This window comes from Tenrec ecaudatus, chromosome 1, assembly GCF_050624435.1.
Source record: "Tenrec ecaudatus isolate mTenEca1 chromosome 1, mTenEca1.hap1, whole genome shotgun sequence".
Taxonomy (NCBI): domain Eukaryota; kingdom Metazoa; phylum Chordata; class Mammalia; order Afrosoricida; family Tenrecidae; genus Tenrec; species Tenrec ecaudatus.
Window position 1 is genome coordinate 194,664,467 of NC_134530.1, and position 17,033 is coordinate 194,681,499.

General features: G+C 45.5%; 1 protein-coding gene and 1 pseudogene across 1 annotated transcript in view; one reads left to right on the forward strand and one right to left on the reverse strand.

The window, feature by feature from the left end:
- Nucleotides 1-11,242: 11,242 nt before the first annotated feature.
- LOC142437249 (dnaJ homolog subfamily C member 8 pseudogene) lies at nt 11,243-11,968 on the reverse strand (annotated as a pseudogene).
- Nucleotides 11,969-14,186: 2,218 nt separating this feature from the next.
- LOC142422865 (major histocompatibility complex class I-related gene protein) overlaps nt 14,187-17,033 on the forward strand; it is a 39,030-nt gene continuing 36,183 nt past the window's right edge. Inside the window, exon 1 of the mRNA XM_075528097.1 lies at nt 14,187-14,321. Within this exon, the coding sequence (XP_075384212.1) occupies nt 14,267-14,321 (55 nt within the window). The 5' untranslated portion in view covers nt 14,187-14,266. The remainder of the gene's footprint in view (nt 14,322-17,033) is intronic.

The following is a 17,033-nucleotide window of genomic DNA, read 5'->3' on the forward strand; positions in this document are numbered from 1 at the left end:
TTGGCTGCTACCAACACTTCCGCCCTCATTCTCTGCACCCTGGCTTAAAATAAATGAGAAATTCTTCTTAACTACTGCTCCTAGGAAATAATTAAGAATTTATGATATACACATTAGATAGTCATTTGGAATGTTTGAAAGCATATAATGGCATGAGTGAAAAGAGTGAGATACAAAATTATATATATGAAATGACTTCAACTCTGTTCCTTTATAGACATAGAAACTTTTTATACAAAAAAAGGAACTGTATTACAAGATTGGCAGTTTTCTGCAATGAAATACATTATTTTGATCATTTGAAATATAAAAAGTTAAACAAGGAAAGAAAAATTAACAACAAAAAAATGTATAAAAAGCCAAGTAGGCACATGTAAAACAAAACAGAAACACATAAATAGTTAACACCTTTACACTCTTTTTTAGAATTTGGCAAATTAGAAATGTAGGAATGAATGGCTATTGCTCAATATTAAAAAGTTAAACTATGTTATGGGGATGCAGCGAACTTCTTGGCTAGATAGTGAGTTTGAGTCATCGTAGGGAGGGTAGCTTTGGCCTTTGTTCCTTCAGTATGATTTTGTTGATACACAGAGAAGGCACTTTAGTTATTCAGCCACCCTCGAGAGGATGGCTTTAACAAACAAGTTTATTCTCTCACATTTAGGAGGCTAGACGTCCAAACTAGGATGCCAGCTCTAGGGGAAGGCGGTCTCTCTCTCGGCTCTGGGGGAAAGGCTGTGTCTCTCCAACACCTGGCAGCCGGGCTGTCCTTGGAGATCTCCATGTGTCTTGGCATCAACCTTCCCTTGGGTCTAGGAGGTTCTCAGAGCAGGGCCCTGCACTGGGTCCAAGAGACATGCTCTGCGACAGCTCTGTTTTCCTGGAGGGACTGAGATTCCCCTCTCTGCCTGCTTCTCTCTCTCTCTTTATCTCTTGTAAAGGAAAACAGGATGCTGGCCATACCTCAGGAAACTCCCTTGCGGTTGAATTCGGCTGTGGCCTAAGTAAAGGTGGTGACTTAACTAAGGCAGAGCAGCCCCGGTGGCATAGCGGTTGCTCACTCAGCTGCTACCTACCTGCAAGGTCTACAGTCTGAAACCACCAGCTTCAAAACCACCACGTTCTTCTTGGGGAAAAGATGGGGCTTTCTACTTCTGTAAAGAGCTACAGTCGCAGAAACCCAAGGGGACTCCTCTGTCCTATAGGGTCATTAGATGAGTCTGCAAGGATTTGATGGCTGTGGTTGGTGGGCTTAAAAAGGGGTGACTCCTCCTACCTTAATTCTGCCTCATTCACATGGCAAACATAACCTAATGTTCTCTAACAGAGCCTACTTCTGCCTCATCAACACATCTTGTTTGATTCATAGGGGCCGGGTGCAGCTTCGGTACAACAGAACAAAGCATGGCTGGGTCCTGCATAGTCCTCACAATTTTTATCTTTGAGCCCATTGTTCCAGCCACTGTGTCAAGGTCATCTTTTTTGCTGCCTCTACTAAGCATGATGTCCTCCAGGGACTGGTCTTTCCAGATATGTCAAAAGTATGTGAGCCTGATAAAAAAGCAGCCATCTAGCTGAGAAGCATCAAAGCCCACGTGGAAGAAGCACACCAGCCTATCTGACCACAAGGTGCAGAAGGGACCAGTTATTTGACACCAAAGAACTAAAAATCAGATGGTGCCCACCTCCCTGATGCGATCAATGAAGACAAACATGTGCATAAGCAAATGTGGTGAAGAAAGCTGATGGTGCCCAGCTATCAAAAGATATAGCATCTGGGGTCTTAAAGGCTCGAAGATAAACAAGTGGTCATCTAGTTCAGAAGCAACAAAGCCCACATGGAAGAAACACACCAGCCTGTGTGACCACGAGTTGTCGAAGGGATCAGGTATCAAGCATCAAGGAACAAAAAAGCATATCATTGAAAATGTGGGTGAATGCAGAGTGGAGACTCAAAGCCCATTGGTAGCCAACGGGACACCCCTTACTGATGGGTTGTGAGGAGGAGATGAGCCAGTTAGGGTGCAGGGTAGCAATGATGAAACATATAACTTTCCTATAGTTCTAAAATGCTTCCTCCCCCCACTATCATGATCCCAATTCTACCTTAAAAATCTGGCTAGACCAGAGGATGTACATAGGTACAGATAGCAACTGGAAACACAGGAAATCCAGGACAGATGACCCCTCCAGGACCATGGTGAGAGTGGTGATGCCTGGAGGGTGGGGAGAATGTGGGGTAGAAAGGGGGAACTGATTACAAGAATCTATGTATATCCTCCTCCCTGGGGGAGGGACAGCAGAGAAGAAGGTGGGGGAGACGTCGGACAGTGTAATATATGACAAAATAATAATAATTTATGAATGATGAAGGGTTCATGAGGGGCAATGGGGAGGGAGGGGGGAAATGAGCAGCAGAGATTAAGGCCTCAAGTAGAAGGCAAATGTTTTGAGAATGGTGATGGCAACAAATGTACAAATGTTCTTGACACAATGGATGTACGTATGGATTTTGATAATAATTGTATGAGCCCCCAATAAAATGGTTTTTTTTTTAATACTGAAAAAAATAAGTATGTGAGCCCAAGTCTCATCATCCTTGCTTTGAAGGAGCCTTGGCTGTATTTTTTCCAGGACACATTTGTTGATTCCTTAAGCAGTCCAAGACACTTTTTAAAAAAACAGTTTTATTGGCACTCATCCACATACATACAAGTCAACAGTTCAGTCATATCAAGAAGGGTTGTACAATCATTTTCACAATCAGTTTAAGAACACTTTCTTTTCTTTTTTAAAATCATTTTACTGGGGACTTGTACAACTCTTATCACAATCCATTGTGTGAAGCACATTTGTACATTTGTTGCCTTCATCATTCTCAAAACATTTTCTTTGTATTGAGCCTTTAGTATCAGCTCCTCATTTTTCCCTTCCCTCTCCCACCTTCTCTTCCTCATGAACCCTTGATAATTTATAAATTATTATTATTTTGTCATGTCTTACACTGTCGGACATCTCCCGTCACCCACTTTTCTGTTCTCTGTCCCCCAGGGAGGGGGGTATATGTAGATCTTTGTGATCAGTTCCCCCTTTCTATCCGACCTTCCTCTTCCCCTCCTGGTATCACTACTCTCATTATTGGTTCTGAGGGGTTCATCTGTCCTGCATTCCCTGTGTTTCCAGTTCTTATCTGTAGCAGTGTACATCTGCTAGTCTAGCCGGATTTGTAAGGTAGAATTGGGATCATGATAGTGGGGTGGGGAGCAAGCATTAAAGAACTAGAGGAAAATTGTATGTTTTATCATTGCTATATTCACCCTGACTGGCTCATCTCCTCCCCGAGACCCTTCTGTAAGGAGATGTCCAGTTGCCTACAGATGGGTTTTGGGTCCCCAATCCCCACTCCCCACTCCCCCTTATTCACAATGATATGATTTTTTGTTGTTTGATGTCTGATACCTGATCCCTTCGACAGCTCGTGATTTCACAGGCTGGTGTGCTTCTTCCATGTGAGCTTTGACTTCTGAGCTAGATGGCCATTTATTTATCTGCAAGCCTTTAAGACCCCAGACGCTGTATCTTTTGTTAGCTGGGCACCATCAGCTTTCTTCACTACATTTGCTTATGCACCCACTTTTGTCTTCAGCGATCATGTCCGAAAGGTAAGCATCATGGAATCTGAGGCACTTTCAATGTTCTTCAGCAACACAGTAGTTCAAATGCGCCAGGCTTTCTTTGGTCTTCTTTATTTGGTGTCCAACTTTCACATGCATATGAGGTGATCAAAACTACTATGGCTTGGGTCGGGCACACCTTAGTCCTGAAAGTAACATTCTTCTTTTCAACCTTTTAAAGAGGTCTTATGCAGCAGATTTACCCAGTGCAGTTTATCATTTGATGCCTTCACTGCTGCTTCCGTGGGCATTGATTATGGATCCTAGAAGATGAAATTCTTGACAACTTCAGTCTTTTCTGTTTATCGTGATAATACCTATTGGTCCAGTTGTAAGGATTTCGGTTGTAAACTATATCGAAGGCTGCAATCCTCAATTTTCACCAGGAAGTTCTTCAAATCCTCCTCCCTTTCAGCAAGTTTGTGTCGCCTGAATATAGGAGGTTGTGAAAAGGCTTTCTCCAAGCCTGATGCCACATTCTTCTTCATATAATACAGCTTCTCTCCTACTTTTCTGAGTGTGATGAGAGTATAATCCCGATGCATAAAAATGCCTTTCCCGATTTTCAACCCTGCAGCATTCCCTCGTTCTGTTCTCACTACTGCCTCTTGATCCAGGAACAAGTTCGACACGAGCACAATGAAGTGTTCTAGAAATCTCACTCTTCTCAAGACAATCCACAGTTTGTTATCTACACATTTGAGTTCCTTTGCACTTTTGCACGGAGAGGTCATGGCAGAGGGAGTACTGGTTTCTGAGGGTGAATACTCACTGACTCATAGTGACCCTCTGACTCCCAGTAGGACTGTGCCTCAGAAAGGGTTCCTGAGACTGTTTCTCCCGCAGAGCAGCTGGCGGGTTTGTGATCTTCAGGACATGGGTCCGATGCTGCAGAAAAGTTTGGCGATATATGTATTAATTGCATATTATAAAAACAAAGCCATAATTAAAGGGCTTCAAAGTGAACGCAATAAACAGAAGCCACTCTGGAAGGTGCAATTGGAGATTGAGGACTAGCTGGAGCTCCGAGGGACGCTTGCTCTCCCACAGAGAATGTTCTGGACACTCCTCACTCACGTCTATGCTTCCCAGCAGAGTGGAGACTGGGAAGTCTTCACCTGTCCTTCAGGGTTTTGGTCGCCATAGAGGCTATTATGTACAAATGTAAGACTCTTTAAAGCTCTGCCATCTGAATCGTATGTGATATTGGGGTATTATTAAATGGAAAAGCATTGGAAAAATCATATTAAAATGTGAACTTTTTTTTGGCCAAATGATAACCATCATAAAAACATTGAAAAACATATTCTTAAATGTCAACTGTATATTTCTTCTGGGATAAGATTTTGAATCTCACTTGGTTGTTGGGTTTTGTTTTGTTTTGTTAGTTGTTTGGGTGCTTTCCAAATTTTCTTTGAGTGAATTTATTAATTTACAATTAGAATAAAGTGATTAAGAAATGAAATCAAGTCACAGCCTAAAGGGTTTTGTATAAGAGCAAGGTGAACAGAGACTCTCCTCTGCCACTCCCTCCTTACTGGGACTTCGTTGGGGTCTGGGTCTGCCTCCAGGGGTGGCCCATGTGGGCCACCGGTCCCTGAGAGCTGTTGGTGCCCTGACACGTTTCCACCGACCTTGGATTCACTCCACTCTGCACTCACCTCTCCGTGACCTTTCTGCTCCACCATCTGCACCACTGGTATGAAGCTACATGAGTCGCAAGAGGGACTTATGGACTAGCATTGGACTTACGGGCTGGAGTTGGACTGGACTGGATGCCTTATTTTAATATAAGATTACTTGTAGATATAAAGCTCTTTCTTCTACATATAAGCACATCATTGGATTTGTTTCTCTAGACAACATGGCCTAACACAGTCACCAAACCTGTGTGTGGTAAAAAATAAACTAACTGCCATGGAGTTGATTCTGACTTATAATGACCCTTCTAGGACAGGTTAAAACTGCCTGGTGGGTTTCTGAGATGATAATTCCTTATGGGAGTAGAAAGCCCTGACTTTCTATCGAGGGGTGCTGGTGTTTTCAAACTGCTGACCTTGTGGTTAGCAGCCCAACACATAACCCATTATGCCACCAAGGTGCCTTGGACTGTGACAAAGAATATACAATTTTGGAATTTTCATAAGAAGATATTAACAGAAATTCAAAGGGACAAATACACTGTCATGGAACTCCCATGCTAGAGCAAGACATCTAGAAGAAGTATTGGGCTCTCTGTAGGGGCGTGGATGGGCACCTCTCTTGTATCTGTTTAATGAAGAATCACAGGGACTAGGGAAAAATGAAAGGAAGTGGGGGGAAGTACAAGGATTTGAGACAAAAAAAGTACCTGGGGTGTTAGCAAAGATAAATATGCATTTTTTCCTTTTCAGAAGTGAAAGGCATATTCCTTTTCTATTATTACAATAACAAATGAACAAAACCCCAGTGGCTTAAAATCACACAAAACTCGCTCCCAGAGTCTGGAGATCAGAAATTGAAAAATGAGTCCGTTAAGTAGTGGCAGGACTGCATCCCTGCCGAAGGCTCCGTTTCCTCATTTCCTGGGCTTGTTCATGGTCTGTGCCCCCTCTCCTCAATGGCACCACTTGGACCTCTGTTTCCTTCCTGACATCTCCTCTTAGCCTGACCTTTCTGTCTCCCGCTGTGGAGCACCTTGTAATTAATTATGTAGGGCCTACACAGACACTCCCGGAGCCCTGGCTGAGCTCTCAGCTGGTAACTCAAAGGACATTGGTTTGAACCCTCTGCCAGATAAAAACCTGGCAAGCTACTGCTGTGAAGACAACGAACCTAGAAAACCCAATGAAGCACCAGGGGACATGCCACCCCACACTGACCCACAGCCCCACAGGGGACAACACCGGAGACAGTATGGTAATTGCACCTGATCTGATCCCGCCACTCCGAGGCAAAACACTAAAGGGGTGCAACAGAACAGCAAGGGAATGAAGCGGCAAGGTCCCCAGAGAATGCTGAAGGTGGACTTTGGGGCCAGGGCGTGGTGCCTCAACAGACTGGACTAGAAAACACTCCTAAAGGCCAACAAACAATCCTTGAACTAACTACAAGCTTTTCTTTTTTGTTTTGTTTCGTTTTTTGTCATTGGTTTGTTGTTGTTGTTTTGCTGTATATTGTTGCTTGGTTTTGCTCTGTCTTGTTTTTTGTGCATGTTATTATCTCCACAGGTCTGTCTAAAGAAGATAGGCTGGATGAACAATCTGGAGGAGAAAACAATGGGACCAACAGGTCCCGGGGGACATGGGAGAGGGGGAAGTTGGGGAAAAGGTAGTGGTGTTAACAAACCCAGGAAAAACAAGTGACCCAAATCGGTGGTGAGGAGAATTTGGGAGGCCTGGTAGGGCATGATCAAGGGTAATGTAACCAAGAGGAATTGCTGAAACCCAGGTGGGGTCTGAGCATGATAGTGGGACAGGAGGAAAGTCAAAGGAAATAGAGGAAAGAGCTGGGAGGCAAAAGGCATTTATAGAGGTCTAGATAAACACACACATATGTAGATATATTTATATATTAGGATGGGGAAATAGATCTATGTGCCTACATTTATAGGTTTAGTATTAAGGTAGCAGAAGGACATTGGGCCTCCCCTCAAGTACTCCCTCAATGCAAGAATACTTTCTTCTATTAAATTGGCATTCTATGATGCTCAGCTTCTTGACACAACTGCTAAAGACAAAGTGGGTGAATAAACAAATGTGGTGAAGAAAGCTGATGGTGCCCGGCTATCAAAAGGTATAATGTCTGGGGTCTTAAAGGCTTGAAGGTAAACAAGCGGCCATCTAGTTCAGAAGCAAAACAAAGCCCACATGGAAGAAGCACACCAGCCTGTGTGATCATGAGGTGTTGAAGGGATCAGTTATCAGGCATCTAAGAACAGTAAATCATATCATTGTGTGCTCACATCCATGATATGATCACTGAAAACAAAGGGGTGCATAAGCAAATGTGGCGAAGAAAACTGATGGTGCCTGGCTCTCAAAAGATATAGCGTCTGGGATCTTAAAGGTTGAAGATCAACAAAACCCACATGGAAGAAGCACACCAGCCTGTACGATCACGAGGTGTCGAAGGGATCAGGTATCAGGCATCATCAGACCAAAAAAATCTTACCATAGTGAATGAAGGGGGGTGTGCGGAGTCCATTTGTAGGCCACTGAACACCCCCTTACAGAGGGTCTTGGAGAGGAGAAGAGCAAATCAGGGTGCGATGTAGCAACGATGAAAAATACAACTTTCCTCTAGTTCCTAAATGCTTCTCTCTCCCCCGCCCCCCCCACCCCTCTATCATGATCCCAATGCTACCTTGCAAGTATGGCTAGATCAGAGGATGTAAATTGGTACAGATAGGAACTGGAAACAGGGACTCCAGGGTGGATAGCCCCTTCAGGACCAGTGGTGTGAGTGGCGATACCGGGGGGGGGGGGGGTAGAGGGAGGGTGGGTTGGAAAGGAGAAACCGATTACAAGGATCTGCAAGTGACCTCCTCCCTAGGAGATGGACAACAGAAAAGTGGGTGAAGGGAGACGTCGGACAGGGCAAGATATGACAAAATAATAAGTTATAAATTATCAAGGTCTCATGAGGGAGGGGGAAGTGGGGAGGGAGGGAAAAAATGAGGAGCTGATGCCAGGGGCTTAAGTGGAGAGCAAATGTTTTGAGAATGATGAGGGCAATGAATGTACAAATGTGCTTTACACAATTGATGTATGTATGGACTGTGATAAGAGTTGTGTGAGTCCCTAATTAAAAAAAAAAAAAAGAAAACCCAATGAGGCATCTCCACTCTATCCTTTGGGAGCCTCCGATTCAGAATCAACTTGACAGTACACGACCACACACACACGCAACCCAATAAACCAATGGCCCCATCTCAAAATCCATAATCACACCTGAACACCCCACCCCCACCCTATTTTTTACCCTATTTACCAAAGGTGATGTATTCACAGGTTTTGGAGATTAGAGCATGGACATCTTTTGGGGCCCATTATTCAGCACATCACAGAAGGAAACCAGTATGCAGTTGAGTATGATTGAGCTGTTCCTAATTGCAGTACTGAGGAGAATGTGGAACACCCTACCTTTATCGTTAAGGATCATCATGCATCTGATTCTCGTGTGGAATTTTTAAAAGGCATGGAGACTATTACCTCTACTTAGAGTTATTTATTTATTGGAAACAATACAAGGGAAAAGCTGAGTCAGATGAGATCTGGGAGAGGTCCCAGCATGAGGCTTCCACTGTGCCCAGACACACAGTCTCCCTTACATGGACACTCTCCTTCTTCCAGAGAGTATGACCGAATGGAATGCGTGACCAATTACTTCCATGAACAGCTGCCTCCCTTGCAATGAAACCAGAAGAGCTATATGGTACCTGGCTACCATTACTGAATGCTTCTTCAAAGTCTCTACAAGAATATTGACCAAAGCAGGTGAAATGCAAAATAAAATGGAAAATTCTCATGAAACTCAAACTTTCTGTAGCCATGGAGGCTGGCTAGCTCTATGAAACTATTGTTCCAAGATAACCCTTAAACCCTTAATCCTCTTAAAACCAAACACTGGTGTAGCATAACTAGTAGTAGGGCTTCAGTTCTGAGCATCAGGTTTGCAGAAGACTATGGACAATAGTAAAAGCCCAAAATTCATGTGCAGAGGCCCCACACTGATTAGGCCTCCACTGGAGTCCTTCTCACCATTTACCAGGATTGTGCATTGTCTTGCCCTCGGGCAGAGTGTATTAGAAAGGGCATTATGTCCATTCCCTGACCAGTCCAAGGACAGCTGATCTCCTTTGGAAACTTGTCTCGGGCGTCCTCACTGGAGACTACCATACTGACATTCATTGTGAGGGAGGTTTATTGTGTCAACTGGGCCAATAGGAGCATGTGGGCAGAGCTTAATCAGGTCGCAGCTTGCTTGGAGGGCTATGGAAGTAAAGATAGCCAGCATTCCTTCTCTCTTGCTCCTTGGTGATTGGACTAGCATGCTGCTGCTTTAGCTAGTTCTCTGCCTCAAACTGTGCTACACTGTGAGCTGAGCCAAGCCACTGGAGCAGTGGATCTCAACCTTCCTAATGCCTCGACCCTTTAATACAGTTCCTAAACCATAAAATTACTTTCGTTGCTACTTCATAACTGTAATTTGGCTACTGTTATGAATCAGGCAACCCCTGTGAAAGGGTTGTTCAACCCCCAAAGGGTCGTCTCACACACAGGTTGAGAACCGCTGCACTAGAGCTTGAGGCGTCTTAGAAACCTGCTTTGCCAGGCTGCTGGTGTGTACATTGCTTGAGCTGGAGACTGGTGGATCCTGTCACCGCGCTTGAGTTCAAGATTCCATCCAGGCCTGCTTTGCTAAGCTCCAGAGCTACTGACTGTTGCTGACCCACCCTGCTGTCTGCTGCCTTCCGGCAGACTCTGCCTCCCTTGCCTGAGGGCAGACTGCTCTGTCTGCTTCCTTGTCCTTGGACAGGGCAGCCTACAAGAGTTAAAGGACTTCCTGTTTGTATACTAACGGTTCCATGAAAGTGAGTTGAACTGAGCCCTCTGTACTACTGTGCGGATTAATTAGCTGTTATATTCTTTCTCACTGTGTAAACCTATCTATCTAATCATATTCATATATATATATATATAAAGCGTCCTGCTTTTGTTTCTCTAGAGAGCACTGCTTAATACACATAGTTATGAGTCATACCCTGATTGCCTCCATCAGAAGGCCCTGGACCCATCTGTAAGCTCTTATGCCCACCATAATATGTGTGTCCCATCATGGTGCCAGTTCCATTTCTTTTTTTTTGGGGTGGGGGGCGGTATAAAAATGTATTACACATCCAGAAGTTTACTAAGGCACACAGATGGGCTAGGACACGATGGTACTGGGTTGAGGACAGCTAGTTCTTCGGAACGTGAACGGGTTTGGATGGCTCAGAGCCTCGTGCCACGCTGATGGGTCAGCGAGGTTAGGAGGGCACATGTCGAACACCCAGGGGTGGCAGGGCACTGGGGGGCTGCCCTGTCTGCCTGCCCGCACCGCTGCCCCTGTCTGATTCAGGCTTCAGAGGACACCACGCCCAGAAGCAAGCACCTGAAGAGCAGGGGCTTCCTGCGGTGGTCCACGCTGACTGCAGGAGTGACTGCAACAGCTTTAATCGGATGATCTCCATCAGCTCCACATGAAGTCTCTAGCCATCACCATCCCCTAAAGTACAAAGTATGAAGTTCCAGGCCTTGGGGACAGAAGGAGCCCCAAGGGCAGGCGGCATCTTCCTACCTGGGTTGCTAGGGAACAGGGAGTGGGGAAGGTCTTTTTTGTTTGTTTGTTTTTTAACTGAGCCCCTCATGACAATATACAAAAGAATCATTCTGATTGATATTGAAGTGTACTGAAACAAAGTGGACTAAAAAACAAGTGCTGTTCTGTGTGTGTGGGGGGGGGGCAGGAGAGAGACTGAGTCCTTCTTCCAAGCAGGAGGGGTCAGCTGGTGGAAGCTTCTGTGGCCGTGACCCCAACAGTGGTCACTCCCGCTGCTCCATTTTGACTTTGGGTGGTCTCAGGAAGGTTCAGTTTTTCTTCTCTTTCTTCCCCTTTGTGTTTGCTTGGAAATTTCCCCGCTGTCCCCTCGGCCATCTCTGCTTCCCTCAACGTTTTTCTGCCACTCCCTTTCGCGTTTGGCTTTTTCTTGAGTTCCCTTTCATGCCTCTCTTCGGCCTCTTTCTTTCCTCTTAATTTCCAGTGCAGCAAAGTTTCCTGGCCTGCTTATATACCGCTTGTCTAGCTCGCGGTCACCCTCCTCCACACTGTAGCTTTGCTGCCTTCTGCAGTTGCCCTTTTCGCTCTTTCACAGAGTGTGCCACGTATTCTTCTCCTGCCTGAATTACATCCAGGGCCCTCTTCTTTCGTTCCTGATCCAGCAGCAACTTGTAAGCTTTGTCCACAGCTTCAGAAGCCTTTTGTGCTCTGTCAGCATCATCTTGGTTTTTGTCAGGAGCCACCGATATCGACAACTGCCGAAATTTCTTTTTCATTTCTTCCTCTGTCACTTCAGGATCTGTCTGAAGAACCTCAGATGGGTTCAAATTGAAGTAGGAGGAGACAGGACTGGTCAGTCTTTCAACCTGATTTTTGGATGTTAAAACCGAGTCTCTCTTCTCTATTTGTTTGACCTCACTATAAAAGGTCATAAACGCCTCCTCCATGCCGCCCCTGCTGCCCGCAGGCCGGCTCTCCCCAGAAGCCACCATTTCCCCAGCGTGGCCACAGCCTCACGTGGTCGCCAGTCCCATTTCTATAGTCCTGCCTGCATCTGTGCTGTATTGGTCTGCCAGCAATCATGTTTCTGTAATAGTTTGCTTTCTCTTCCCATTAACTCTCCTTCTTAGCCGCCATTTTGACCTTGAGCTCCCCTCTCCAGATGTGTCTTTTTAAAATCTTTGTCCTGGGAGGAGGGGAGTCACTCAGGGTGCAGTGTAGCATCTATGAAACACACAACTTTCCTCTCGTTCATAAATGCTTCCCCCCAACTATCATGATCCCAATTTTACCTTACAAACCTGGCTAGCCCAGAGGATGTACACTGGTACAGCCAGGAACTGGAAACACGGGGAATCCAGGACAGATGAACCCCCCAGGACCAGTAGTGAGAGTGGTGGGGTAGAAAGGGGGGACCAATTACAAGGATCTACATGTAATCTCCTCCCTGGAGGATGGGCAACAGTAAAGTGGGTGAAGGGAGACGTCGGTCAGTATAAGATACGATAAAATAATAATAATTTATAAATTGCCAAGGGCTCATGAGGGAGAGGGGAGCAGGGAGGGAGGGGAAAAATGAGGAGCTGATTCCAAGGGCTCAAATGGAAAGCAAATGCTTTGAGAATGATGAGGGCAACAAATGTACAAATGTGAAGACACAATGGATGGATGGATGGATGGATTGTGATAAGAGTTGTATGAGCCCCCAATAAAATGATTTAAATAAAAAATAGGAATATGAAAAAAATAATACAAGATTTGTCCTGTAGAAATAAACATTCTCCTTACATTATATTTAAGATTTTTTTAGCCTAAAGCACTGGTTAAGAATATCTGCCTTGAGTACTATACTCTTTTTTTTTGTTTTAGTCTTTAAAAGAGCTATCCAAATGGGCTCAGAGGGACAGCACCCCCCACCCCCCGAGTATTCAATAGGAAGCTTAGGGGCAGCGGGTTCAAGCTACCAAGAAGGAAGAACTCAGAAAAGGAGGGTGAGACTGGCGGGACCACTCCAGGAATATAATCAGTGTCACCGGATTGTACTTGTAGAAAACTACATGGTGTTTACTTTTGCTTTGTCTATTCTCAACAGTAAACAACACAGCAGAATAATGTTAGACTCGACATATGTTTGGTGGCCTCTCTCGTGCCTCTCTCTGAGGTTTGCTGCCAGGCCCGAGCATATCTACCCCTCCTCATGTACACATGTCTCACTGTTGTCTGGTTGTTCTAGAAAACAAAAGGGCTCCTTGATTTCTGGAGATTTCCAGAGGGTTATTTTCAGAAGCCAGAGACAAAGGCCAACCCAAGTTCTTTGTTGCACAAGAGTTCTATAGTTTGGGATTCTGCCCAAGGTCAAGTGGCTAGAATGCAAGCTTAAGTCCCTGCCCCCAAGTTAAGTTTGCCTGCCTCGCCTCCACTCAGCTTGTTCGTCTCTCTTCCTTTTTCCCCGACCCTGTCTGCTCACCAGCCACTCGAACAAGCTTAGGCACGATTTCCTACTTGTCATGGCTCCTGATGACAGCACTGCCACAGCCGCAGCTTTATCTACGGACGATTACACTAGCCAAGTGGCTACCTCTCAGAATCTTTTCTTAAGCTTTCTTCTTGTCTTCCTTCCCTTGTTCAAAAACTTTCTGTTGCATCTTGTTTTGTTTTGTTGAGCTCAGTGTGTTCCAGTGCTGGAGCAGCAGGAGAGACAGACCTAAAAGAGCGCAGCACAGTCAGAGGACGTGTGTGTCCCCTGGTGGGAGGTATGGACTGCTGCACAGATGGGCTGCGTGTCCATGCATAGCACACGCAGGCACTACAGCACCGCAGGAAGTAAGTCCTGGGACCTTGGTATGAATCTTTCTCACTGGCCAGTGGGCAAAATCTAAGGTCCAAGGAGGAAACAGGGGCAGCTACTCTAGCTCCCGAGGGACTGGGTATTAGTAATCTTTGTGTTTCCTGGGCCCTGCATATAACCGCGCTCCACAAATACTTGTAAGTTGGGAGAAGGGACCAGGTAAGCGCGCACATGCGTGTGCGCGCGCACACACACACACACACACACAGTACTTGAGACCAACAAAGGGTTGAAAGTTACCCTGGAAGGCAGCAGCATGTTCATTTTGTCTCTGTGTTCACTTAGCAACTGATGACACTTATGTCCCCCTGTTCTTATTGGAAGAGGGCCCGGGGTATTACTACGTCACTGGCTGGGTGGAGCGTAGGCTCTGGAAAGGTTGGACGCAGACCTGTCAGTGTTTGAGTTAAGAGAGTCCGGAAAGAGGAGCTTTGAGAGACTGATGGGGCTCCTCTTATCTCTCGTCGCTGTGTTAATGGTGACGCACAGCAATGCTCGTGAGTATCCCCCATTCTCTTTGTCCCTCCCTCCAAGCTGACGCAGCCTCGGGAACAGTGCTCCTTCCTAAAACTTGTGGTGAAGTAATGAAGCAGCCAGGGCCAGAAACGTGTATTTCCTGAGCTAGAGACTGGTCAGAGCGAAGGGCTAGCAGAACAATGTCTTAGTTCATGACTGAAGGACTTCGATGTCAACTCGCCTTCTGAGCGGTGAGAGCCATTCTGGGAAAAACCCTACCACACAACCTCCACTTCCCCTCCGAGCACCACTCTGCTGGTTGTCTGCTCATAGCCTTTCTTTTACTTTCTTTTCGTCTCTCATCTGGCTTCATGGCTCTCAGAAGGTTGTGGCCAAAGTTTCCAGGGCATTGAAGCAGAGTTGGGGGGCAGGGGGTGGAGATTCATTATTCACATTGTTCAGGCTTATTTATCCTTGTCCTCTTCACCACAAGTCCCAACTGTAACACAAGATGCAAGAGAGATAAAGCCATGGCCTGGAACTAGTTTACTGGCTGTAACAAATATCCATCAAGTAGAAAGAGGAAGGTTTCATTGTTGACGGAGGTGCCCATATTCTGGGGAGATGAATACTTCTGTTGCCCCAATATTTGAGAAGGTCCAGAGGCTGTCAGCACCAGAATGATCTTCAGAGGTGCCCTGGTGGTACAGTGAGGTAAGCACTGGGTTGTTAACTGCAAGGTTGGTGGTTCAAACCCACCAGCTGCTCTGTGGGAGAAAGATGAGGCTGTCTGCTCTTGTAAAGATTTATCGTCTTAGAAACCCTATGGAGTCGTTCTGCTCTGCCCAGTAGGGTTGAAATGACTTGGAATAGACTTGATGGCAGTGGGTTTGGTTTGGTTTATAATTCTCAAGGAATTCCCTATAAAAATATGACAACCAAATCTACCCCCTTCTGGCCCCCCCCCCTCAAAAAAATCCACTACCCTGGAGTTAATTCTGACTCCTAGTGATCGTAGAGGGGAGAGTAGAACTGCTCTACCACTTTTCCAATGTGGTCATTCTTTACAGAAACACATAGTCTCATCTTTCTCCCACGGAGCAGCCTGTGGACTTGAACCCCAACTTTTGCAATTAGCAGTCCAACTTGTAACACATGGTGCCACCAGGACCCTGTAATGTAACAATAGTCCTTAATTATATTCTATCATGTAAGGGTCTCATTAATCTTTTGTGATAGGTTAGGAAAATATCCTCATTGACAGATGAGGAAACCTAGGTCTAGAGGGATTGATAGGGTCCACATCACCCTGAAGTAGGACCCAGGTGTCCTGGCCTTCCATCTCTGCCAGTGGTTCTCAACCTTCCTCATGCTGCAACCCTTTCATACAGTTCCTCATGTTGTGGTGAACCCCCCCCCCCACTACCGAATCATAACATTATTTTTGTTGCTGCTTCATAACTGTAATTTTGCTACTGTTATGAATCGGGCGACCCCTGTGAAAGGGTTGTTCGACCTCCAAAGGGGTCACGTCCCACAGGTTGAGAACCGCTGGTCGATACCTTTTCCACAATGTCACGGTGCCTCTGAATGGGAACTCAGGTGACTGGTGCAATGAGAGATGGGATTCATGTGTTGTAAAGGGCGGGTTAAAGTCATATAGGAACAGTACTTCTCCTCCAGACCCCTCTGCCATTCTCTGTCTTGATCTATGCCCGGTGGGCTGACTCTAAAAAATGCTTCACCAAGTTTCTCATGCTGGCTGATCTGTTTAGGTTCAGCCGATAGGAGAGAGGAGATCAGAGAGCAGGGAGGAAAGGGAGGTTGGTACATGACTTTCTTGCTCTTTCCTCTCTTTACTGTTTCTGGAAGTTGCTGGGCCCCTTCACAGTGTAGCTTCCCTGAAGGTCCCCTTCACATTCTAACTCCAGTTTGCTACTCGTATCTCTTCAGACCTACAGGTGGTATCAGATTCCCACAAGTGCTGCTGTCTCGATGCCTCATTATCTCTTAGTTCCTTAAACTTGACCATATCTCTTCAAAGAGTTCTTTCATTGAGGTCTCTTTAGAGGACCATCTTAGGTAAAGACTATTTCCTGTGTATAATAAAAACCCTAAATCTAACCCAATGCCATTAACTCAATTCTGACATAGTGACACAGTAGAACTGCCCCTTTGAGTTTCTAATACTTTAAATCTTGACAGAAATAGATAGCCTCATCTTTCTCCTATGGAGCCATTGATGGATTCTAACTGCTGACTTTGTGGTTAGGAGCTCAATTCATAGATCACTACTCTACCAGGACTCTTCCTTGTATACGTTGATTTAAAAAAAAGCGAACTCAATACCTTTGAGTCGATGCCAATTTATAGTAACCCTACAGGGCAGGGTCTACCCTGCCCTAGTGAGTTTCTGAGATTTAACTCTGTAGACGTTTAGAAAGCCCCATCTTTCTCCTGCAGAGTGGCTGGTGGTTTCCAACTGCTGACCTTGTGAATTGCAGCCCAAGCATGACCATTATGCTATCAGGGCTCCTTAAGATACTGACAAATGCTTACTGAGTGAATGTGTCTTCTATAATTATGTCCATAAGGAATTGAAGGTTCTCTGTGGTTTATTGTAGTTAGAGAATTTATTTGGGGTGGAGCGGTGGCCCTGCTGCATGTTTGTGCAACTCATCTTGTTCTTTTTAGCCCGAGTGCAACTGAACCGGTGATGTGGGTGAATGTAGTCAGTCGGGGGCATGCATGGG